Raw genomic sequence first — 20,715 nt, forward strand, 5'->3', positions numbered from 1 at the left:
AATCCTTAAAATGATTTTAATATGCTATATATATAATATAATATGTATAATTAATATAATATATAATATATAATATATATTAATATATAATATATATTAATAATAATATATAATATATAATATGTTCTGCTAAGAATATTTTAAACAAGCATTTATAGTCTAAGATATTAAATAAAAAAAATATATTTATAATTGTCTGTAGAATGTGTTTTTTAGAAGATGGAATTTTTCCGTTAATTAATGATTATACATTTATAACTAATTTTAATGATGTATACATCTCAGTTACCTAATCAAAGAAGCTGCTCTATCAGGTTGATTGAACTGTTAAACTCTTGTAATGATGCAACTAAAGCACCACTTTTAATTAGAAAATATTTTCACGTTTTATAAAAGGATTTATATAACGGGTCAGTTTTTTATTTATTGTATTCCAAGCATTTTAGGGTTTATTTTACTTATTGTGTAATAAATATATTACCTACTTAAAGAAAAGTTCTGAACATGAAGTTCTCGGCCTGACATGTCGGTGCTGCAAGAATGATGAGTTTGTCATGTATCCTTTAAATAGCTTGCTGATAAGTTTCAGACGTTTAGTGCAGCATTTAGCTGCTTGTGTTTGACGATCGAGTAAAACATAAAACAACTTTTGACATTTTCTCAATAATGGAATTCAAGTTCGAGTTGTTAAAACGTACTTTGTTGTAAAAGGCTTAATCCCGACGAATATACAAAAAGATTTAGATTCCTCTTAAATTGATTCTTCCCCTTCCATAAATATGATAAAAAAGTGGGCTGCTGAATTTAAACGTGATCATACATCTATTTTGTTATGATGAACGCTCGCGAAGTCCAAAAATCGTTACGGCTGACGAAAACTTTGGAAAAATCCATGATGCGTATTTAATGATTGCCGGCTGTAGGTTTGCAAGCTTGCTGATATCGCAAGACATTTTGATAGACGACGTTCAATACCTTTAACACGATTTTTTTGAGTAAAAAAGGCTTTCCGCTTGTGGAGTGCTGCATTTGTTAACAGCCGACCAAAAAACACTCTATTGAATACTTCTCATGGGAGTTTACACCTATTAAAACGCGATTTTTATGAATTTCTTCGATGTACTATAGCTGTACATGAAACATTGATTCATGTTGCTTGGTAGAGATCAAAAAGCAGTCCAAGTAAGAGTGGGTGGGAACTCGTAAAAGTTCACCAAAGAAAACGCTTCCACCTGCAGGAAGTCATAGAATGGATTTTGGGATTCTCGCGATGTGGTACTCACACACTACCTGGGAAAAAGCAGAACCATTACAAGGGAGAACTTCATAACTAGACAGACTGAAGAATGCTGTTCAATATCTGCCCAAAAACGGGTGCTTTTCATCACGTTACATGTCTCAGAATGTCGCTGTAAAATTTCCTGATCGCTTTCAAGAACTTTCAGATGAGCCGTAATCGCCGGATTTCGGTGGTTACGTCGGGGGACCCAAATCCCACAAATTTTCTTTCTCTTCTCAGAAAGTACAGAAGACAAAATCACTTCAGTTGTAACTGTAGTTTTCTCTACAATTTCTTTTTTTAGATCTATCAAAAGGTTATCTGCTTTTATTTTATTTATGCAATTTAAGAGTTGAAAATCCCATCAAGAAATTGACTTTGTAGAATATAGATATCTAATTTAAACATGTTAAGGAAAGGCATAAATTAATTTAAAAAAATAAATAAAATTTATAATCCACTTCAATAATACACCTTACAACACTTAATATACGAGGAATGATATCTGCTGCAACAATCGAATTTTTTTTTTTTGCATTAATAGCCAAACATATACGAGGTGCGACAATAAAGTAATGAGACTGATTTTTCTTTGCAAGATGTGGCAACCCTGCAGCTTGCGTAGGCACACCATCTTTGACCTTTGTCTATAAGCTACTTCTAGTCCAAGCGGCACATTGATGCAACTGCTCAGTAGTGAGTTGTGCTGCAATAAGTGAACACGTGTTTGTGTCTCTCGTCAGAGAAATGAAACCGCAAAATATTGCAGAACGGTATGCTATTTATTTTTGCGTTAAATCTGATGAAAACGCGACGACAACTTATGGTAAGCTTCAGAAGGCTTTTGGAGAGGAGGTTATGTCAAGAGCTCAAGTTTTTCGGTGGCATAAAATATTTAGTGAAAGCAGAACGAATGTTGAAGATGAAGACCGCAGTGGACGACCATCAACCTCACCGACAGATGTCAACTTGACCAGGGTGCGTGAAATCGTACGATCTAATCGAAGATTATCCGTGAAAATGATTGCAGAAGAACTCAACATCGATCGAGAAACGGTTCGTCTAATATTAATTGAAGATCTTGGTATTAGAAAGATTTGTGCAAAAATGGTCCCCAAAAATCTCACACAACAACAGCGAGAAACACGGAAAATGTGGCAGCCGATCTGTTAGAGCAAACGGAAATCAATCCAGATTTGTTGAGCCGTGTTATCACTGGTGATGAAGGCTGGTTTTTTCAATACGATCCAGGGACAAAACGCCAAAATTCGCGATAGTGCTCAAAGGGATCACCCAGACCAAAAAAAGCTCGCATGTCAAAGTCAAAAGTGAAATGCATGCTTGTGTGCTTCTTCGATTCCAGAGAATTGTTCATAAAGAGTGGGTGCCTCCTGGACAAACAGTTAACCGATATTTTTACAAAGAAATTTTAGAAAGACCTCGTAAACGAGTTCTTCGTGCCCGTGCCGACATTGCTGATAATTGGATTCTGCATCACGATAATGCGCTATCCCATACTGCTTTGTCAGTACAGCAATTTTTAACCTCAAAACAAATTTCAGTACTACCACATCCACCTTTTTCACCAGATATCGCTCCGTGCGCCTTTTTTCTATTTCCAAGAGTCAAAATGGCGGTCAAGGGACACCATTTTCAAACAACACAAGATGTCCAAAAAGCTGTGACGAGGGTCTTGGAGGATATTACAGAAGTTGAGTTCCAGAAATGTTACCATCTATGGCAGAAGCGCGGAATATGTGTGTGCAATCAGAGGGGAACTACTTTGAAGGAGACAACACTAAACATGACTAAAACGGTAAGCAATTTTTTTTTTCACATCAGTCTCATTACTTTATTGTCGCACCTCGTACAAGCACGTTGAATAAATATCGAGTTTAAACTGCATTATATTTACTCGGTTATGAAAATTGATGATTTATAAATTTTTAGTTATACATTGTTCGTTCCTATGTATCAATTATTTTTGTGAGAAATACGTATGATGTTTCTTCATCGTCACATTTTCCTTTCTAATTTATAACTTCTTATCTAATATGGATGTTAATTTGTAGATTTTTATTTTAATGTTATCAATCACTAAAAACTTACAAATTTTTTTTTGTATATTACAATGTAAATAACGATTATATGCTCGTATGTATATGATATGTATATATATATATATATATATATATATTTTTTTTTTTTTTTTTTTTTTTTTTATGAGACGTGGATTGACTGCTTTACATATTTTTTTTTGTATATTACAATGTAAATAACGATTACGAGAACAAATAAGCTTACTGTATTGGTAGTTACTATATAGCATACATTATAACAAAGAAAAGTATGACAATCGTGCTAGAAATTACATTCTCCTTTTTTTTCTTTTTTTCATCTCAGAGGTTATGAAATGTTGAAACGCAAACAGGTGGAAGGTAAATATTCCTGTTTTTGTGTATATGTGTTGTATTTTAAGTTAATAATTTGGGATTTTTTTTTTTTTTTTGTCTTCAGTCATTTGACTGGTTTGATGCAGCTCTCCAAGATTCCCTATCTAGTGCTAGTCGTTTCATTTCAGTATTATAATTTCAGTATATAATTTGGGATTAGCAAAATCAAAATTCTTCAAATTTGACTCTGTAACATCTGTATTTGTGGTGCTGTGTATGCAATTAATGTTTGAAATAGAGTTTCAAAGGGTAGGAGAAAGGTAATCAAGCGAATCTCGGCTTGGTAGGATTTAAAGCATTTTACTAGTACAAATTTTAAAAAGATGAAAATGTTGTTTTCTTAAAATCAAAAAAAGATTTTTCCAATGATTCTCGAAATTCAAAATTAATGATTTTATTAAAACCGTTCCAATTCTGTAAAAAAGCTTGATCTACATACTTTTATGCTACACGTAGTATATTTGCATTAAATCTAAATGTAATAAAATGTCAGGAAAATTTTAACAATGCCATTATTTGTTTTTCTTCCTTTTTTTTATGTAAAGTGAAGTTTAAACTAGTTTTTAGTTCTGTAAGCATATTTTTTCATATTAATAAAATCCCGGAAATATATATAGGCTTATAAAAAACTATTTATTAATAACGATCATGCTATTTCTAGTAGAAAAACACATATATTTACTTTTTTAACTACGGTCGGTAAAAATAAATTTTGTGATTACATATCTCAATGTATAATACATGTAATTGACCAACTATTAACAAAGTTTGCGTGTTTTTTACCTAAACTCTGATATTAATCTACATATGGTTCTTTTTATTATAATTTTTATTTGCAAACGTTCATGTAAACAAAATATACATATATAAAAATTATAAAAACAAATTATGTTTTTATTCAGTACCCTATTATTGAAATATTAATTTAACAAAATATATAATTTTAGATTTAATTTTTTTGATAAAAGTTAATCGTTTTATAATAACTTATTAAACTGAATTTTAAAAAACCCTTTCGGTTTTTTGTAGCCTAATTTTTCTATTATTTACAGGTGGGATTTATAGGGAATGTTACGGCTACAATATTCCCGGCTTGACACCACGCTGCATGATGACAACGTAAGTAATATTAATTTGGTGTTTTCCCATCCGTTTAATAATTACACCTGACTTAACTTAATTTTTTATATCAAAGTCGTGAATTACCCGTATTAATGCATATAACATCTGCTTAACTACATACTAAGAATACCTGCTTAAGTACATTAGACTAAACAAATATATCTTTTATTCTATGGCCTATTTATTCTTAAGTTGAATTTCTCTTCTATCAGTAAATTCTATAGGGTACCGTTCAGTACTGTATTTTTTGTTAACTCGTTTTTAGTTTCAAAACAACAATATCACCAGTTCATAAAACCACTTATCAAGAAAGAGAATGCTTTATCTATTAAGTAGAGGATAAAAACACTTATCGAAAAGTATAAAAGGAAAACGGGTTGGGTCGGGGAGTAATATGAGTACTGGAAAAAGTAAACTGTAAGTATAAGATAAAAATCATTAATATTTTGTGATTTATAAAAGTTTTCCAAACGGCATTATTGGTTAAAGTTTTTGACGGAACATATAGAAAATCCTGGTTAAAGCATTTTTATGACTTTATATAGGCTTATATGTATGTGTGTTTGTGTACATATGAAAGTTAAGAGTACCGCACTGGATGCTGCATGCCTTGTGCTAAAAGGATAAGAGGAGTTTCACCTCATCCCTCTTTTCACAGTGTGGTAAAATTTTATCCCACCTCACTCTCTGACAGTAGTGCTTACTATGAAGAAAGGTGATGCTTCTATTTCTGCTGTTCTCTTCTAACACCGCCGCCATCCATCCATCCATTGTGACTCATTCCACTCTTCTTATATATTCCCTTCCTACCTACATATACCTACATATACCTTCCTACCTACCATACATAGTACCGTATGTACGTAGTATACTTTGCGTGACGTTCCTTCAACCCCTCCCATCAACAAACCAACACACCGTATAAACCTGCCCTTATATCCGCCACCGTCACATTTATACCCTTATCGGAAATTCATAAAGGACAAATAAAAAGAATCCTAAATCACCACTTCTATCTATACTTTACATTCTTATCTTTCATTTTTCTTTCTTTTATTTGCTATTCTTTCTAGAAGTTCTGTGATATATTTATTTTTTCCACTTTTTATGCATGCTCATTGGAGAATATATTATATATATATATATATATATATATATATATATATATATATATATATATATATACATTTTTCCACCAACCAAGAACAATACATATATTTATATTCACGTTTTAAATAAAAAGAATGTATGGTTTCATATTATGCAATGTAACCATAAGTTTATGTAATAATAAAATGTTTATTCTCTTTTATAATACATTATATTTTTATTTTACACTTTTCACCATTGTTATCTTAAATATTTTATATGCATATACATTCCTTTTCAATAAATAAATAAAATGTGAGTTATTGAAAACGTGACTTATTAATTCGTTTATTTAGAGAATAGGAATCATATAATTAAATAATAATGCATATTAATAAATATTCAGTCGATTCTGAACTGTGATTTTACTTTTTAATTTATAAATTAACGAAAGAATGTTATAAATTTCAAATTTAATTAATTATGTTTAATGCACTCTAAGTTATTCTATATTTTCATTTACACAACGTAAAGTAACCACCGGAATTGCGATAAATTAGTGAAGAATTTTTTTCTTTTCTTCAACTTAAAGATTTGTAAGAGTGAATCACTAAATATCTTCTACTTCAAAATAGTCGTACAAAACAAAATCAGATGCTGTAAGATTTGGCAAATTCGTAAAAAAAAAGAATATCGTCTTGCCTGAAAATAATGTCGTCTAAATACAATAACTAATACTGGGAAATTTTTGGAAGTGAACATATAAAATATAAAAATATTAAGCTATACTGGTAAAAATATATGTTTTATAAATATATATTGTTTATACATATTGCATTTCTTTTCAATCTTCAGTTACCCCGCCATCCGGAGCCGGAATATCATCGACGCATAACTCAGCTTCGGGGGGGGTGCCTTCGCCTCAAACAACCTCAGCAGAACACAAGATCCTTTCCAGGTAGCCGGGACTCGATCTTGCAGTACATGCCATACCTTTAATGATAGGACCTCAAAAGGGTCACATCACCGGGACGACGGTCTTAATGACTTGCCTCTAATGGGGAACCTCCAAGGAGATTCCCTACCAGGACTCTACGGTCTTACATTCCTTCCCTCAGAGGTGCTGTGAAGGAGTCCCCTTCCAGTCATTGATGGTGGACGCCGGAGCCTCCCCCCCCCCGGACGGGGAATACATATTGTTTATATATTTTATAAACATATATATGTAAGATAAAATATATGATTTATAAAAATATAAAACCTTTTAAAAGACTGTTTTCGTTTCAGATTGATTATCACTTTAAATATAAACGAAGTAAATCAAATTAAATTAAGAACAAACCCACCGGGTTGGTCGGCTGGTAAAATCAGATGATTTCGAAGTCGAGAGTTCTTTGATTACTTTTATTCGGATTTGAATACTACATCGGGGATACCGGTGTTCATTAGTGGTTGAGTTTCAGTTAATCACACGTCTCAGGAATGGTCGCCCTGAGTTTGTTCAACACTACACATTCACTGGTACAGTTGCATTTAATTTACATACAATTACCTCTCTTTACTTAAGTTAAAATACGATTAAAAAACGTTCTACCTCCGTAAATTTTTATGGTGTAGAACACCATATGGTGTGGAGAACAAAGGAATCAAATTAAAAGTAATTTAGATGATTTAAAAATGGCTGCTTAACCTTTATTATAACAGCAACAATTGTTCAAAATTGTTCAAATCTCCAATTTTTACCTGTATTTACCCTTTAATACTAATTTCAAGGATTGTAAAAACATTATTAGTTCGTCATATTCATAATGATTATAAAATTCTTTTGTTTTTTACAAAAAAAAAGTGTGCAGTTCACTTTTTATAAATTTATTATCCACGGAAACAATATATTCGTAATATTGCTACTATAGGTGTTTTCACAAGTGTATGATTACTAAAAAAATGAACTGTTTAACACAGGATTAAATAAATTACAAAATACTGACAGTAAATCTCTTACATTTTAATGTATCTTCATTGTTTTCTTTTGATCTTTACTGCTTTTTTTTTGTAATTAATTGAATGTGTACCGGCAGAAAAATGTTTTAATTAATAATATAAGAAATAAAATTCTAAAACTTGAAAAACCCTTCCGAATTTTAATAATACTTCGATAAGCCTTCTTTAACCAGGCGATTAAGAAAAATTGTATATGATATTATTTTACGGTTTATATTATGTAATAAAAAAAACATATTTAATTATTATATGAAATTAAAACATTTTGAAATTAATTTACTTTATATTTTACATTTCATTAAAACATAATATTTTTTTTCATAATATTTATTCCATAATTTTTTTAAATTTAATTAACTTTATTAGTGTCTATCAGGTGTAAAACTTTTTTTTTTCCTGTTTTATACAAAGAAGAAAGAAAAAAGTATTTATAATATGAATTTGTGTAGGTTGATGCAATCATGAATGACTAGAAATTTTTATAATACTTATGTGTAATCTATAATAAATGTAAAGGGATACTTGAATCGAGATAAAAAAAGTTGTTTTTATGAATTACATAAGGTGTATCAATTTGTGCGGAAATATTACTACCTGTACGTACTCTGTAATACACCATCATGTTTTTTTTCGAGCAGGAATTAATAAATAATTATATCTTTACATTATTTTATCTTTATCAGAGAAGATATTTATTCCCTCTTCTATTAATCAATTTAACTGAAAACTTTATTTTTTTAGTTCTAAATAATAATTTTATAGGTTTTTTAATCTCTGTTTAGAAACATTTTTTTTTCATATTTACTTCAATTACGGCAGATATCAATTTACAATTACGAAAAATACCACAGTTGCAACGTTTGCTGACAATACTGCATTTCTTGCTTTCCACGAAAATCCGACTACTGCGTCTCGTTTTATTCAAGATTACATCACTCTCCTCGAATCGTGGCTTACATGTTGGAAAATAAAAATAAACGAAACAGAATCAAAGCACATCACGTTCACCATTCGTAAGGAACACTGTCCTCCTGTTTCTATCATCTATGTTCCGATTCCAAGATCTCAAGACTGTAAATATTTAGGTTTTCATCTTGATCGACGACTTACTTCGGCAAAACATATCACTTCTAAGTGGAAATAGTTTGCTCTAAGTTTAAACACATGTACTGGCTGGTTGGACATAAATCTCGGCTTTCAGCAGAAAGTAAATTATTGATTTACAAATCCGTTTTGAAGCGGAAAATGCTCAACATACCCTGGTACATAAGTAATAGCCTTATATATATATACCTTGTTGCGAACCAAGCAGGAAAACGCTCTGGTCAGCCTACGGCATCAAAATCGTTTGGATCGGTACTCGAATTATTTGGCGGTCAGTTTGTTAGATAATATGATCAGTGATTTTTCAAGATTGCTGAGGAACAATATCCTTGGTTTGCCTTATCACTTCAATTAGGTGATTTTATGATCTAGCCGTACGGAGGGCTCATCTATTCCATTATTTAGTCACAAGCCGCTGGGTCTGTGGCATCTCAATATTAATTCAAATACATCTTATTTACTTATTATTCTACGAATAGTTCGTTAAGTCGCTGTGTCGTTTTAATAAAAAAAAATTTACTTCCTCCTCAACTTAACAATAAATAATTAATAAACAATAACTGTTGGTTACGGACAGTAAAAATACATTTTTGCATTTATTATTTTTTATACTATTTAATAAATTAGTCCGCATAACTAATAATTTTTTAATTATATTCTAAAATTAATTGAAACCCATATTCTTTGTAGAGATGGTTCGTTATTTATTTGTTTTCTTATTTTATTGAATCTTTCATTCTGTGCATATCATTTAACTGCAATATGTTTTGTATTATCTTATCCCCTATCTAATTCATTTTCGGAAGTGTATTAATCTAAAAAATTCTGTATTTCGAACGACCATTATGTATTGCTGCAGAGCATGAGATGAATGACAATTTTTGTAACGTGTGAAAATGTCATGCCTGATCGGGATTCGAACCCGCGACCTCTTGGTGAAAGGCGAGACACTACCAATCGTGCCATGGAGGCAAGTAGTATTTCGAACTTAATCTGCTGAAATTCACACTACAAATTTGTTGTATTTTTTTTTTTTTTTACATCGTTTACTGTCTTTAATAAAGAAGGTTCTCAAACAAAGCAAAATGTATTCCTGTATTTAATATTTTTTTACCATATGAACTGAATTCAATGATTTATTTTTTTTTACTTTACAGAAAAGACTCAAATATTAGTCTCGAGAAATTTCTTTAAAATAAATTAAATATATATAAATACTTTTAAACAAAACAAAAAAAAAGAAAAACATTTTACTTGTAACCATCTTCAATCATTTTTTAATCTTTTGAGATAATACCTACAAAAGTTGTTACATATCGTGTAATGTACATTGATCCCCTGTTTATAAATGCCAAAAAAAGTACTCCAACTTCTATTACAAATAAAGTTTGCATTATCAAACTGATGAAACTATTTCATTTAACAGCTGCTTCGTAACCTCTCAGTTACAAACTGTAGAATGGTATGTAACGGTCAGTAGCCTCAAATGTTGGTCCGTCGACTAATTTCATAATCAATAATGAATTAAATTGATTTAATGAAAACGTTTCTTGGTAGTTATATTTGATAGATAACTTGCATATAAAATTGTAAAATACTTACAACATACAAAATTTTTTCTTAATAAAACTGAATTTTAATATTCCTGCGTTTCTGAAATCCTGTTCTTTAGTAGTTTTTAGACTCTTTTTCTTCCCTATTTATTCAATTCTTTTTTTTTTATGTACTTCTACCTGTACATAAAATTAAAATGAAACTTAAATACGTTAAATGAAACAATAATGTTCAATAGAATAGTAAAATCTACTTTTAATAGCATTAAATAAAAAAAAATCCCTTTTCTTACGCCGGAAGGCGGAGGTAGATGTTATCGGTGCTTAGTAGGGGATAAAAAAGATTTCTACCTTAAAGTTAAGAAAAACTTCAACTATACTAAATACGACAACGGTTGTACGCGAAAATAAGTGTCACATGTTTAGCATACGACAACCCTCATGTTCTTACAATTCCAGCAACATTTTGGTTATATAAAAAATTGTTACAAATAAAAGTTTTAGGTAATGTTTAGAAGATTAATCATCAATTTAAACTGATTCAATACTGTGCCTATTGAGGGAGGTATGATTTTTTTTTATCTTCAAAACCCCATTTTTTCCACCCCCTGGGCCAGTGGTTGGTGAATTAAAAAATTTTACTCAAAATAAGATTTAGTCCCTTATCCAATAAATAGTTAGAACTTTAAACTCGATATTTTACTTAATAAGAAAGTTATAGCGATATCACCCCCCCCCCCCATCACACCAATTCTCATTCCCATGTTCCGAATTGACCGTTAACGAACTCGACCAAGATTTGACACCAGTTATTTTTAAGAAACAGTTTGAAAGTGATTGGCACAAAAGTACAGCAGTTATTGCGTTCACAAGAAAGTAATATATATATATATGTGTGTGGCTGTGTGTGAGTGTGTGCGCCCGCGCGCGTGTGTGTATATGTGTAAACATTTGAGCTGATGGTGGTTTTGGGTTCTTGCGGAAGTGAAACGCGAAGATATGTCGAACTTTTCCGGAAGTCGAATCATGTTACCCATTACAATAAGTAGCTTTCTTAAGAAATCTACCTTAAATATTAGATTGTCCAAACATATAATGAAATAAACTATTTTGTAATTTGGGGGTTTTACCAATTTACAACCCCTTAAAACTGGATAATTCATTCGGTTTGAAAATAGATATTTTACAAAAAAATTAAAAGTTTATTTTTAATTATTAAAAATCTTTTACTGATTTTGAATAAAAGGCCATTTAAAACCACGACCACGTTTATATTAAATATGAACCTTTATTTATTAAATATGACGTTCTTATTTTCAAATCATTTAAACACAGTATAAACTGATGCGTTGATATTTAAATGTAAGCCGCCTGTCCTATTCACATTGTGTTATAATATAAGATTAAAGTTGTTTTTCATATTATAATTTATTATATGCGTGTCATTACACGTGTATTATTCGTATTTTTATATAAATTTTGTTTTTATTTGATAGGCATTTTTAATATTAACACGTTCTATTAAATGAAATGTTTTATTTCTTTAATTTTTAAATAGATTATTTAATTTTTAAATAGCAAATGTAATAATATTTTTTATTACTTTAGACCGGAACACTCGTTTATAATTCTGTTTTTTAATGTGTAAATTAATTAATGAAATATTTGGCTCTTACACGGGAAGGCACATCGGTTCAAATCCGACTTCATTCCTTTTTTTTTTCATAAAAATTACAAAATTTTATTTCACTAATAACTTCTCATTCTTTTTTTATTGTTATTATTGAATTATTATTTATAGTAAAACTTTTTTTACAGTCAGAGGTTAATACTTATTAATAAATCAATATAGTTAAATAAATAAAAAAGTTGAAAAAAAAATTCGCCGGTGCTAAAGAGGGGATAAAAAATATTTTCACCTAGTTAAGAAAAACTTTAAATTTACTCAATACGACAATGGCTGCATGTGAAAGAAGTTTCACATGTCTAGCATACGACAAGCCCCATGCTACAGTTCCAGCAACATTTGGGTCATCTCTTGCCGTAAGGGTTGGTCATATCAAAAATTGTTTCAGACAAAAGTTTTAGGTAATTTTTAGAGGACTAACGACTACTTTAAACCGATTCGACCTGTGCCTATTAAGAGTGGTATGATTTTTTGTCTTCGATACCCCATTTTTTCCACCCCCTGGGCCAGCGGTTAGTTATATCAAAAAACTTTACTTAGACAAGTTTTAGACCTTTATCTAAAGAATAAGAACTATAATTGAGTCCGCTATTTTACTTAATAAAACATTTATAGCAATATTTTGTTTTTTTTCGAAAAAGCCACCCCACTTTGGCCGTTAATGAATGCAGCCGAGATTTTTGGGTGAGGGTTTTTTAGAGAACAATTTGAAAGTGATTGGCACAAAATTACGGCTTATCGTGTACAAAAGAAAGTTAAATATATATATATATATATATATATATATATAAAACCTTTGGAGATGACGGTGGTTTTGGGGTCTGGGGAATATGAAACGCGAAGATATGTCAAACTTTTCCGGAGGTCGAATCATGTTACCCATTACAATAAAAAAATTAACTCGCCGACTTGGTCTAATGCTAAACTCGTCGTCGTAAATCAGCCGATTTTGAATTCGAAGTTCTCAAGAACTTTTATTCGGATTTGAATACTAGATCGTGGATACCGGTGTTCTTTGGAGGTTGAGCTTGAATTAACCACACGTCTCAGGATTAGTTGACTTGAGTTTGCTCAAGACTACATTTTTACCGGTACAGTTACATCATACTGATAAGTCGCTAATGACTTTAATTGTTAATACGACTATAAATAAAAGTATTAAAAAAAAAATCAAAATTAAATAATAATAATAAAACATTATAAACTCTTTTTTTTATTCAGCGTTAATTTATTTTTAATAAATTAAATCTTTGGTATTATATTGTTTTTTGTTTTTCCTTTTTTAATAGGGAGTTTTTTGCGTAATTCTCTATTAAAAAGCACTTCACAAAGATATTTTTAAGAATATCGTTTAAATCGCTAAATCTGCACTTAGTAAAAAATAGTGTTCTTTCCGGCGTGAAATTTCTCCTTCTTTATGCCTTCCTACTTTTAATCTTTTCATTACTTTGTCAAAAAACATTTTTTTTCAGTACGTTTACCTCTGAATATAAAAAATATTTTTATATTTTTTTTAAATAATTTTGTTTTAATTCTTTTATTCTGTTATTATGATTATAGTTTATTTTATTTATGACTTTTAAAGGATACTGTGGTGTGTTACTATGAGTACAATTAACCACGATTAATTAATCATGAGTATAATTAGAATTAATAGAAATTCAAATATGACAATTGACTAAGGAAAATAAAACTTACTATTTAAATTATTAAAAAGTTTACAGTTAAAATATCAAAATATCAAAGGTATCATAGGATTTGTTGAACAACAGTAGATTATAATAGCAGAGTAATTTATATTATTTCAATAAATTAAATTCTTGACACTTATCTCTATAGGTTTTAATCCTTTTAAGTATTATAAGAATAAAAGTCGATCTGAAGATGTAAAGATAGAAATCGCTTCGAAAGAGTAGTTAACGGAAATAAAAAAAATAACAAGCGTAAAATATACTGTAAAATAAGCGTACATTATACTATATTATTTTATGTTTCTGATAGAATACAGTGTGTTATAACGTGTCATTAAAAAAAATAATACAAATTATTAAAAATAAATTAATTTCTCACCGTATACGATCATTGTTTTTATCATAAAATCTTCATCATCGAAAGTTGAAACAGCGCATTTGTATTCTCCAGCAAGGTCAGTTGTTGGATTAAGGATATATAGTGCTCGATGCATCGTCGCAGGATGATGTGACGCCCGATGATCAAGGTTAAGGCGACCTTTAAGAATTCCCAATTCTTGTGGTTTATTACCAGGTATCCATTGGTAAACTGGTGCCGGTGTTTTATTAAAAAACCATTTAACAACCAAACCGGAATCGGTTGAAGTTTCATCCGGTCTTAAAGTATATTCACAATCCAATAAAACTGAAGCCGATCCGTTACGGACAGAAGGTGGTACACGTAAATCTGTTATCTGTACACCCAATACACCTGAAAAAATAAACAATAAAAAAGAAAATTAATTTTTTTTTACTTTTTATTGAAAGAAATAATGTAAAAAAATTATTGATCGATCCCTGTAGCAGTGGTAATGTGTCTCGGCCTTTCATCTGGAGGTCCGGGGTTCGAATCCCGGTCAGACATGGCATTTTTCATACGCTTCAAAATTTCCATTTCATATTTCCATACACACAACTTTCAGACTTATATGGTGAATAAGCACAAAAAGAAGTGAAAAGAATTTATCTTATTTATCAGTTGAATGAGATCATTTATAGGTTAATTTTGGTCTTAAATCAGTCAATCAGAGATCGTTTTAAATCTTGCATGTGACAGCCAATTTTTTTCTCTTAAAGTAAAACTAATGAAACAGTATTTGAATTATTTGATTTATCTGTTGAATTAAAAAAAAGATATCGTTGCTTATAAAAAAGCTAATTAAATTTAACTTACTCCAACTGATTTGAATTATTAATTAACTGTGTTTTTTAATTTTGGCTATATCTATGCTAAATCAATCAATTAATTAATAAAAAATCTTTCACTTCTATTGAATTTAAATAATTAATTTTAATGAAAAAATAAGAAAAAGTTAAAACTCGCTGACACTAGAATAATAAATATAAGCTAAATAAAGAAATTAAGCCTATATTGACGTTATTTACTTTAACAGTGTTAATTGTTGTTTATAAAATTGTAAAAGTGATTCATCCGTATTTTCAGTTAATCCAATTTTACATTTTAATAAATAAATCTCAATAATCCAGTTTTCCAGAAATGATTTCTTTTTCCCAGAAATTTTATAACTAACGCAAGTTCAGATCTGTTTGTAGTGTACTTCGGAAGATATAGTAGTTTGAATTTTTTTCGTGTGAAAAAGATTTATTAGAACCTGATTAAAAGTAACTAGAGTAAAACAAAGTTATCTTAGTTTAACTACCGCGCAGCATGGTCATGGAATGCTAGACGGATGGAAATAAGATTGATTCTGTGGTGTTATATACGAATGCCTGCGCCCGCACCCACGTACGTATTCCCTCGGCACACTCAATACACGTAGGTGATGAATGGCAATTAGGCGGGCTGTTTGTTATTTTTCTCGAAATTCTCTGAAAACAGAAATGTTTCATTTTAAATTCTCAATTTTATTTTTCAGAAAGGAAAAATAGGATAGTATTGATTGAGTAGATTGTATATTAATACTGTATTATTTTATTTTTAATAAACCTTGTTTTATATTAGTCATTCAAGGGTCTCAATACCACCCATACCATCGTCAGTTACATTTTCTCTATCGTCAATATCATATCAGATATTTCTCTATCGTCAGATGCATATCCGCAACTGCATCATTTTCTGAATACGCTTTCTTAAATTTTAAAGCATTACCTCAACATAATTTCCACTCTTTATCCGTTAATTATGAAAATATATTTTCTGCTATTTGCTTAACTTTATCAATAATTTGCCGAGGTAAAACATTCTCTTCAACTATCTGATTCTTTATTCTTTCCCAAATCAGCTACATCGGGTTAAGTTTAGGATGATATGGTGGCAGACTTAAAACACTGTATCCGTAATATTCCAATATTTTGTTAAAATAGAATCGTCCATAGCGCACTTTATTTAGCTTCACCAATTGATAAAGTTGAACTTTTAACATCTGCCATGTGCATGGAATATTTCTAGTTTGCAACCATTCTAATAACACTTGTTTGTACAATTTGAGTTCGGAACCCGGTGTAATTTTTATTACGGTTGTTATTTTTGTTATTTTCCGTCCCAATCTACAATTACATCATGGTTGAGGCATTACACACCGTAATGCTATACACTATAATTTTAACTCAAAATACACCATTGTCGAAAACTAAAATTGAACGAGGTGGAACATTTGGAATTAATTTTGTTTTTAGTCATTTTTCATAGTTATCGGCATTCATTTCGTCATGGAAATCTGGTTTCTGACCCGATTTGAATATTGCAAGAGCGTTAGGGACTTCTCTAGTTTCACCTCCGGCGTGCACCATTATCAATCTCTGTTCTTTCGATATAGATTTCTTGTATCCATAAACAGAGTCATCTGTCCAACCAAAACTTTTTGTGTGAGTTGAATAAATGTTTTGTCAGAAGAAATAATTGCTCAGCCATCGTTTCTCTACCTCTCTAAATTTTTCTAATTATTTGCGCGTTTTTTAAACGAATGTCGTGCTTTTCCAATAACAGCTTTCTGTTATCAACAGTCTTTTTCCACCTAAACCCTATATTCCGTAAATTTTTCTTAACGTTTCACGCGTAAATTTGAAATCCAAATTTTTTTTTGCTTTCAAAACCACTAGCAACTTATTTAACATCGGTAATTTTTTATGGCGTATGTGAAAATTATATACGATGTTTCTTAATGCACATCTTTGAAAATCGTGGATAACTTTTATATTTATTCTCTAGATTTTCTTCGTGTAGTGAAACTTTCATTTTCACCAAGTTTATTTTTTTAGTTACAATTTTTGGCACTGTTTGAACTGATATGCCACTTAAATCAGCAACGTGGGCTTATGTTTTTGAACGTAACATATCGGGGTTTTCTTCTGAAATTTTTTGTAGACATTGATTATTATAATATATTTTTTAGTCTGACTTCTTACAGCCACTCCCCGTCTCAATCTACAATTAGATCATGGTTGAGGCATTACACACCGTAATTCTATACACTGTAATTCTGACTCAAAATACACCAACCGCAGAAGTAGTATTAAAAATACTATATTTTACACTGTGAAGGAGTATTGATGAGTTCAAAAAAAAAACAATACTATTTTAACCAAGCGAAGCACTAGACAGGAATGCTACCGATGATCGCCTCCCCTCCCCAAACACACAAGTTGTTCTTTTGCATTGTTGTGTTAATGCTAAGATAATTTTGACGCCCTCTACTTGATTTGAATTTGGACCTAGCATAATCGAAGAATCTCGTTTCATTAAAGAACAAAAACCATCACATTAAATTTTGACTCTAATTGTGAAATAAAATTTAGGACAAATCTAGCTGTAGACCGCTAGATTTATCGGCTTTCTGGTCCGATGGAATTGGTTTGGATCCGGTTCAAACAGCTTACAGTTTTTAAATCAACGTAATGGACGACGCCTCAACTAAGCTAGATTAATAGCTATTTTGATCTTCTTTGATTTTTAAGATGATTGAAAATCCATATTTTAAACACTATACACTATGAAATGAGGTCACTATACTTTTAAACAATGAAATTTTTTAAAATTTATTTAATGGTCAAAATGGAATTAATTATTTTATTTATCAGAAAATAATTTCAAGGAAAACTTATTATTGTTTCATTTCTATTAGTTTTTTTATAGGTTTGATGCTGGACTACATTATGGATTTTTTGCCTAATCTTCAGATATCTGTTACATTCCCGACTACGTCATGTCATATCAGACTAAACAGAGGGATTTTGATCTCTATGAATTTCTCCCCTACATTCCCATTTTATTGAACGTTAGATGCCTTCATACAAATTTTCACTTCTTCTCTTTACGAGATTATGCCACAAATCTTTCGTTTCAATATTATACAGGTACCCATGAATGTTTACAAATAATTTTTGATAAATTTCTAGAAACTAATTATTTAATTATAGCATATATTTCGTTTGCACTAAAACTCTCCATTCTCCATTTATAACCTTGAAAGATTTTTGTTTTAACATCTTTTTAATGTTAACTCCTACATAAAAATTTGATTTTTTTGTACATATTTTAATATTTAATATACTTCAGTATCCTCCATTCAATCATATTATATCTTTCATTTTTATTTTCATTCAATATTCTCCAAGCAATAAATTAATCCCGTTTATTATTTATTTTTACTCACTTTTCGTTTTCCCGCAAGGTCATTATTATCAAAAATGTTCTCTTACTTAATAATACTCCGCTTTAATTAATCCTTCAATTCTTATATCGTTTTACTACGCAAAATTAAAAAGCGATTTTAAGAGATACGATAAATCATTACTTCCTGTCATATAATCCCAGTGAAATCATTGCATCTTTGTCACAGGCTTTTCTGAACAAGAATTTTGATGGATTAATCTATGATTATAAATTAAATTTTTTTACCTTTCTCTGCATACAAAAAAAATACAATTTTAAAGAGAAGTTTTCCATACGAAATATTATTGAACCCTTTAAGTCTGAATTATTCCCTTACTTTATTTTACGTATAATCATAAAAAAGTACTTGAAAAATTGTAACATTTTTTTATTAACTATTATAATTATTTTTACAAAAAATAAAGTTTAAATTATTTTTCACAATAATAATTATAGACTGATATCTAAATTAAACATTTTATTATTAAGATAAGAAGTGAGTTTTAATTTATAAGAATAAATTATGTTTTTGCTGGTTTTAGACACAAAACCTTCAAGTGAAAATGAGAGACTAATAATCTGTGACAGATATCACCATGTGATAGAGGTTTCTTTAGTTTAAGAATAACTAAATAAATATAAACATAAATTAATAAATCTATATTAGCACTAAGTATAATTTAAGCTGTTTAATTTAAAATATTGGTACGTATCTAGTACACCATCTCTTAATTAAAAATAGTTTTCTAAAATTTACTCATCCAAGAATATTTTATATTTATTAAACGTTGGTCATTATTAAAAATTGCAAACCGTTTTTATTTTATAACAAGTGTATTTATTTTAACTTTAATACACGGATCATAATCTACATTTTTAAGCTGTTTTTTCACATTATCATCAGCTAACTTCAAGAATTTGTCAAATTGTGGCATTAATTTTTGTACGCCATCGTCAAAGAAGTCAGCCTCCACTCCATTAAGCTACTCACAAACAACTATATTGAGGTGGTCGTTACTCTCATGGTAGTTCCCCAAAGAAACTCCATCAATTTTTTAAATTAATAGAAATCTCTTGGAGCAAGATCTAGACTGTACTGTGGATGACCAAAAACTACCCATCCGAAACGTTTGAAAAATTCTCAAGTTTTTTGCGGCGTGTGGACAAGCCTTGTCATGAAGCAAACATTCTCCACGAGTCCACGCCGGCGATTTTGAATCGTGCGACGAAGTTTCATCAAAATCTCTAAGTAACAGTCAGCATTCATTGTCTCTGCGCGAGACAAACTTAAACAGTAAGATTTCGCGGCGTTCCTAAAAAAAGTGTACCATCACTTTACGTTTTGAAAGAGTTAGAATTTGTAAAAGCTATCGAGAATGATGCTACTGAAGTGATTGAACTTTTTAATAACTAGTTTGTAGTTGGAAACCCATGTTTCATCATAAGTTACTAAGTCATTTCATCCCCATTTTTATGTTACTGCTCCAGGAATTACAAAGTAGCAGACGTGCGTTTTTTGTGATTGTCAACATTCTTGGGACTTAAATTTTTTAAGTTTTGCCAAATTTTACAGAATTTTAGGTAAAGAGTAACAATTTTATGTAACAAAGATCGTGAACATACAGGAAATTTATCACCGTCTAACTTAAAACGTCGAGTTCTCTTTAACAACGCTGTCAATTTGCTCTTTCAGCTGTTCAGTAATGAGAGTAGGGCGTCACTCAATATGCGTACTCAATATGAACAAATATTCTCCTTTCCGTAGATAAACGACACCATTTCCTTTCGTTTTCTTCATTCATACACTGTCACAATATTTGACGATGAATTTCTACAGGACGAACACCTTGCGCATTCAAAAATCGTACCTTATAGACGGCGGGGTTTTTAATCTTTTTATTCGTAAACACGCTAAAATACTCCGTCTCTTAATACAGTTACGACTTTTCCGTACAGTGCTAGCAGAACAACAACTGAGATCAGGTGGTCTTGACCCGTTGTTGAGAGTGAAGCTGCACGCATCTGATGCACAAGGGATTCTTTTATTCTGGACTATTATTCTCTACTTTACGTTTTATTTATTTA

The 20,715-nt window shown here is 30.3% G+C and overlaps 1 protein-coding gene across 2 annotated transcripts in view; it reads right to left on the reverse strand.

Moving 5' to 3' along the window:
* LOC142328097 (uncharacterized) overlaps positions 1-20,715 on the reverse strand; it is a 338,993-nt gene that overhangs the window by 137,638 nt on the left and 180,640 nt on the right. For both annotated transcript variants that reach the window (XM_075371594.1, XM_075371595.1), the window contains exon 2: positions 14,359-14,730. In XM_075371594.1, coding sequence (XP_075227709.1) covers positions 14,359-14,730 — 372 coding nt within the window. The remainder of the gene's footprint in view (positions 1-14,358; positions 14,731-20,715) is intronic.

This window comes from Lycorma delicatula, chromosome 7 (genome assembly GCF_047948215.1).
Source record: "Lycorma delicatula isolate Av1 chromosome 7, ASM4794821v1, whole genome shotgun sequence".
NCBI lineage: Eukaryota > Metazoa > Arthropoda > Insecta > Hemiptera > Fulgoridae > Lycorma > Lycorma delicatula.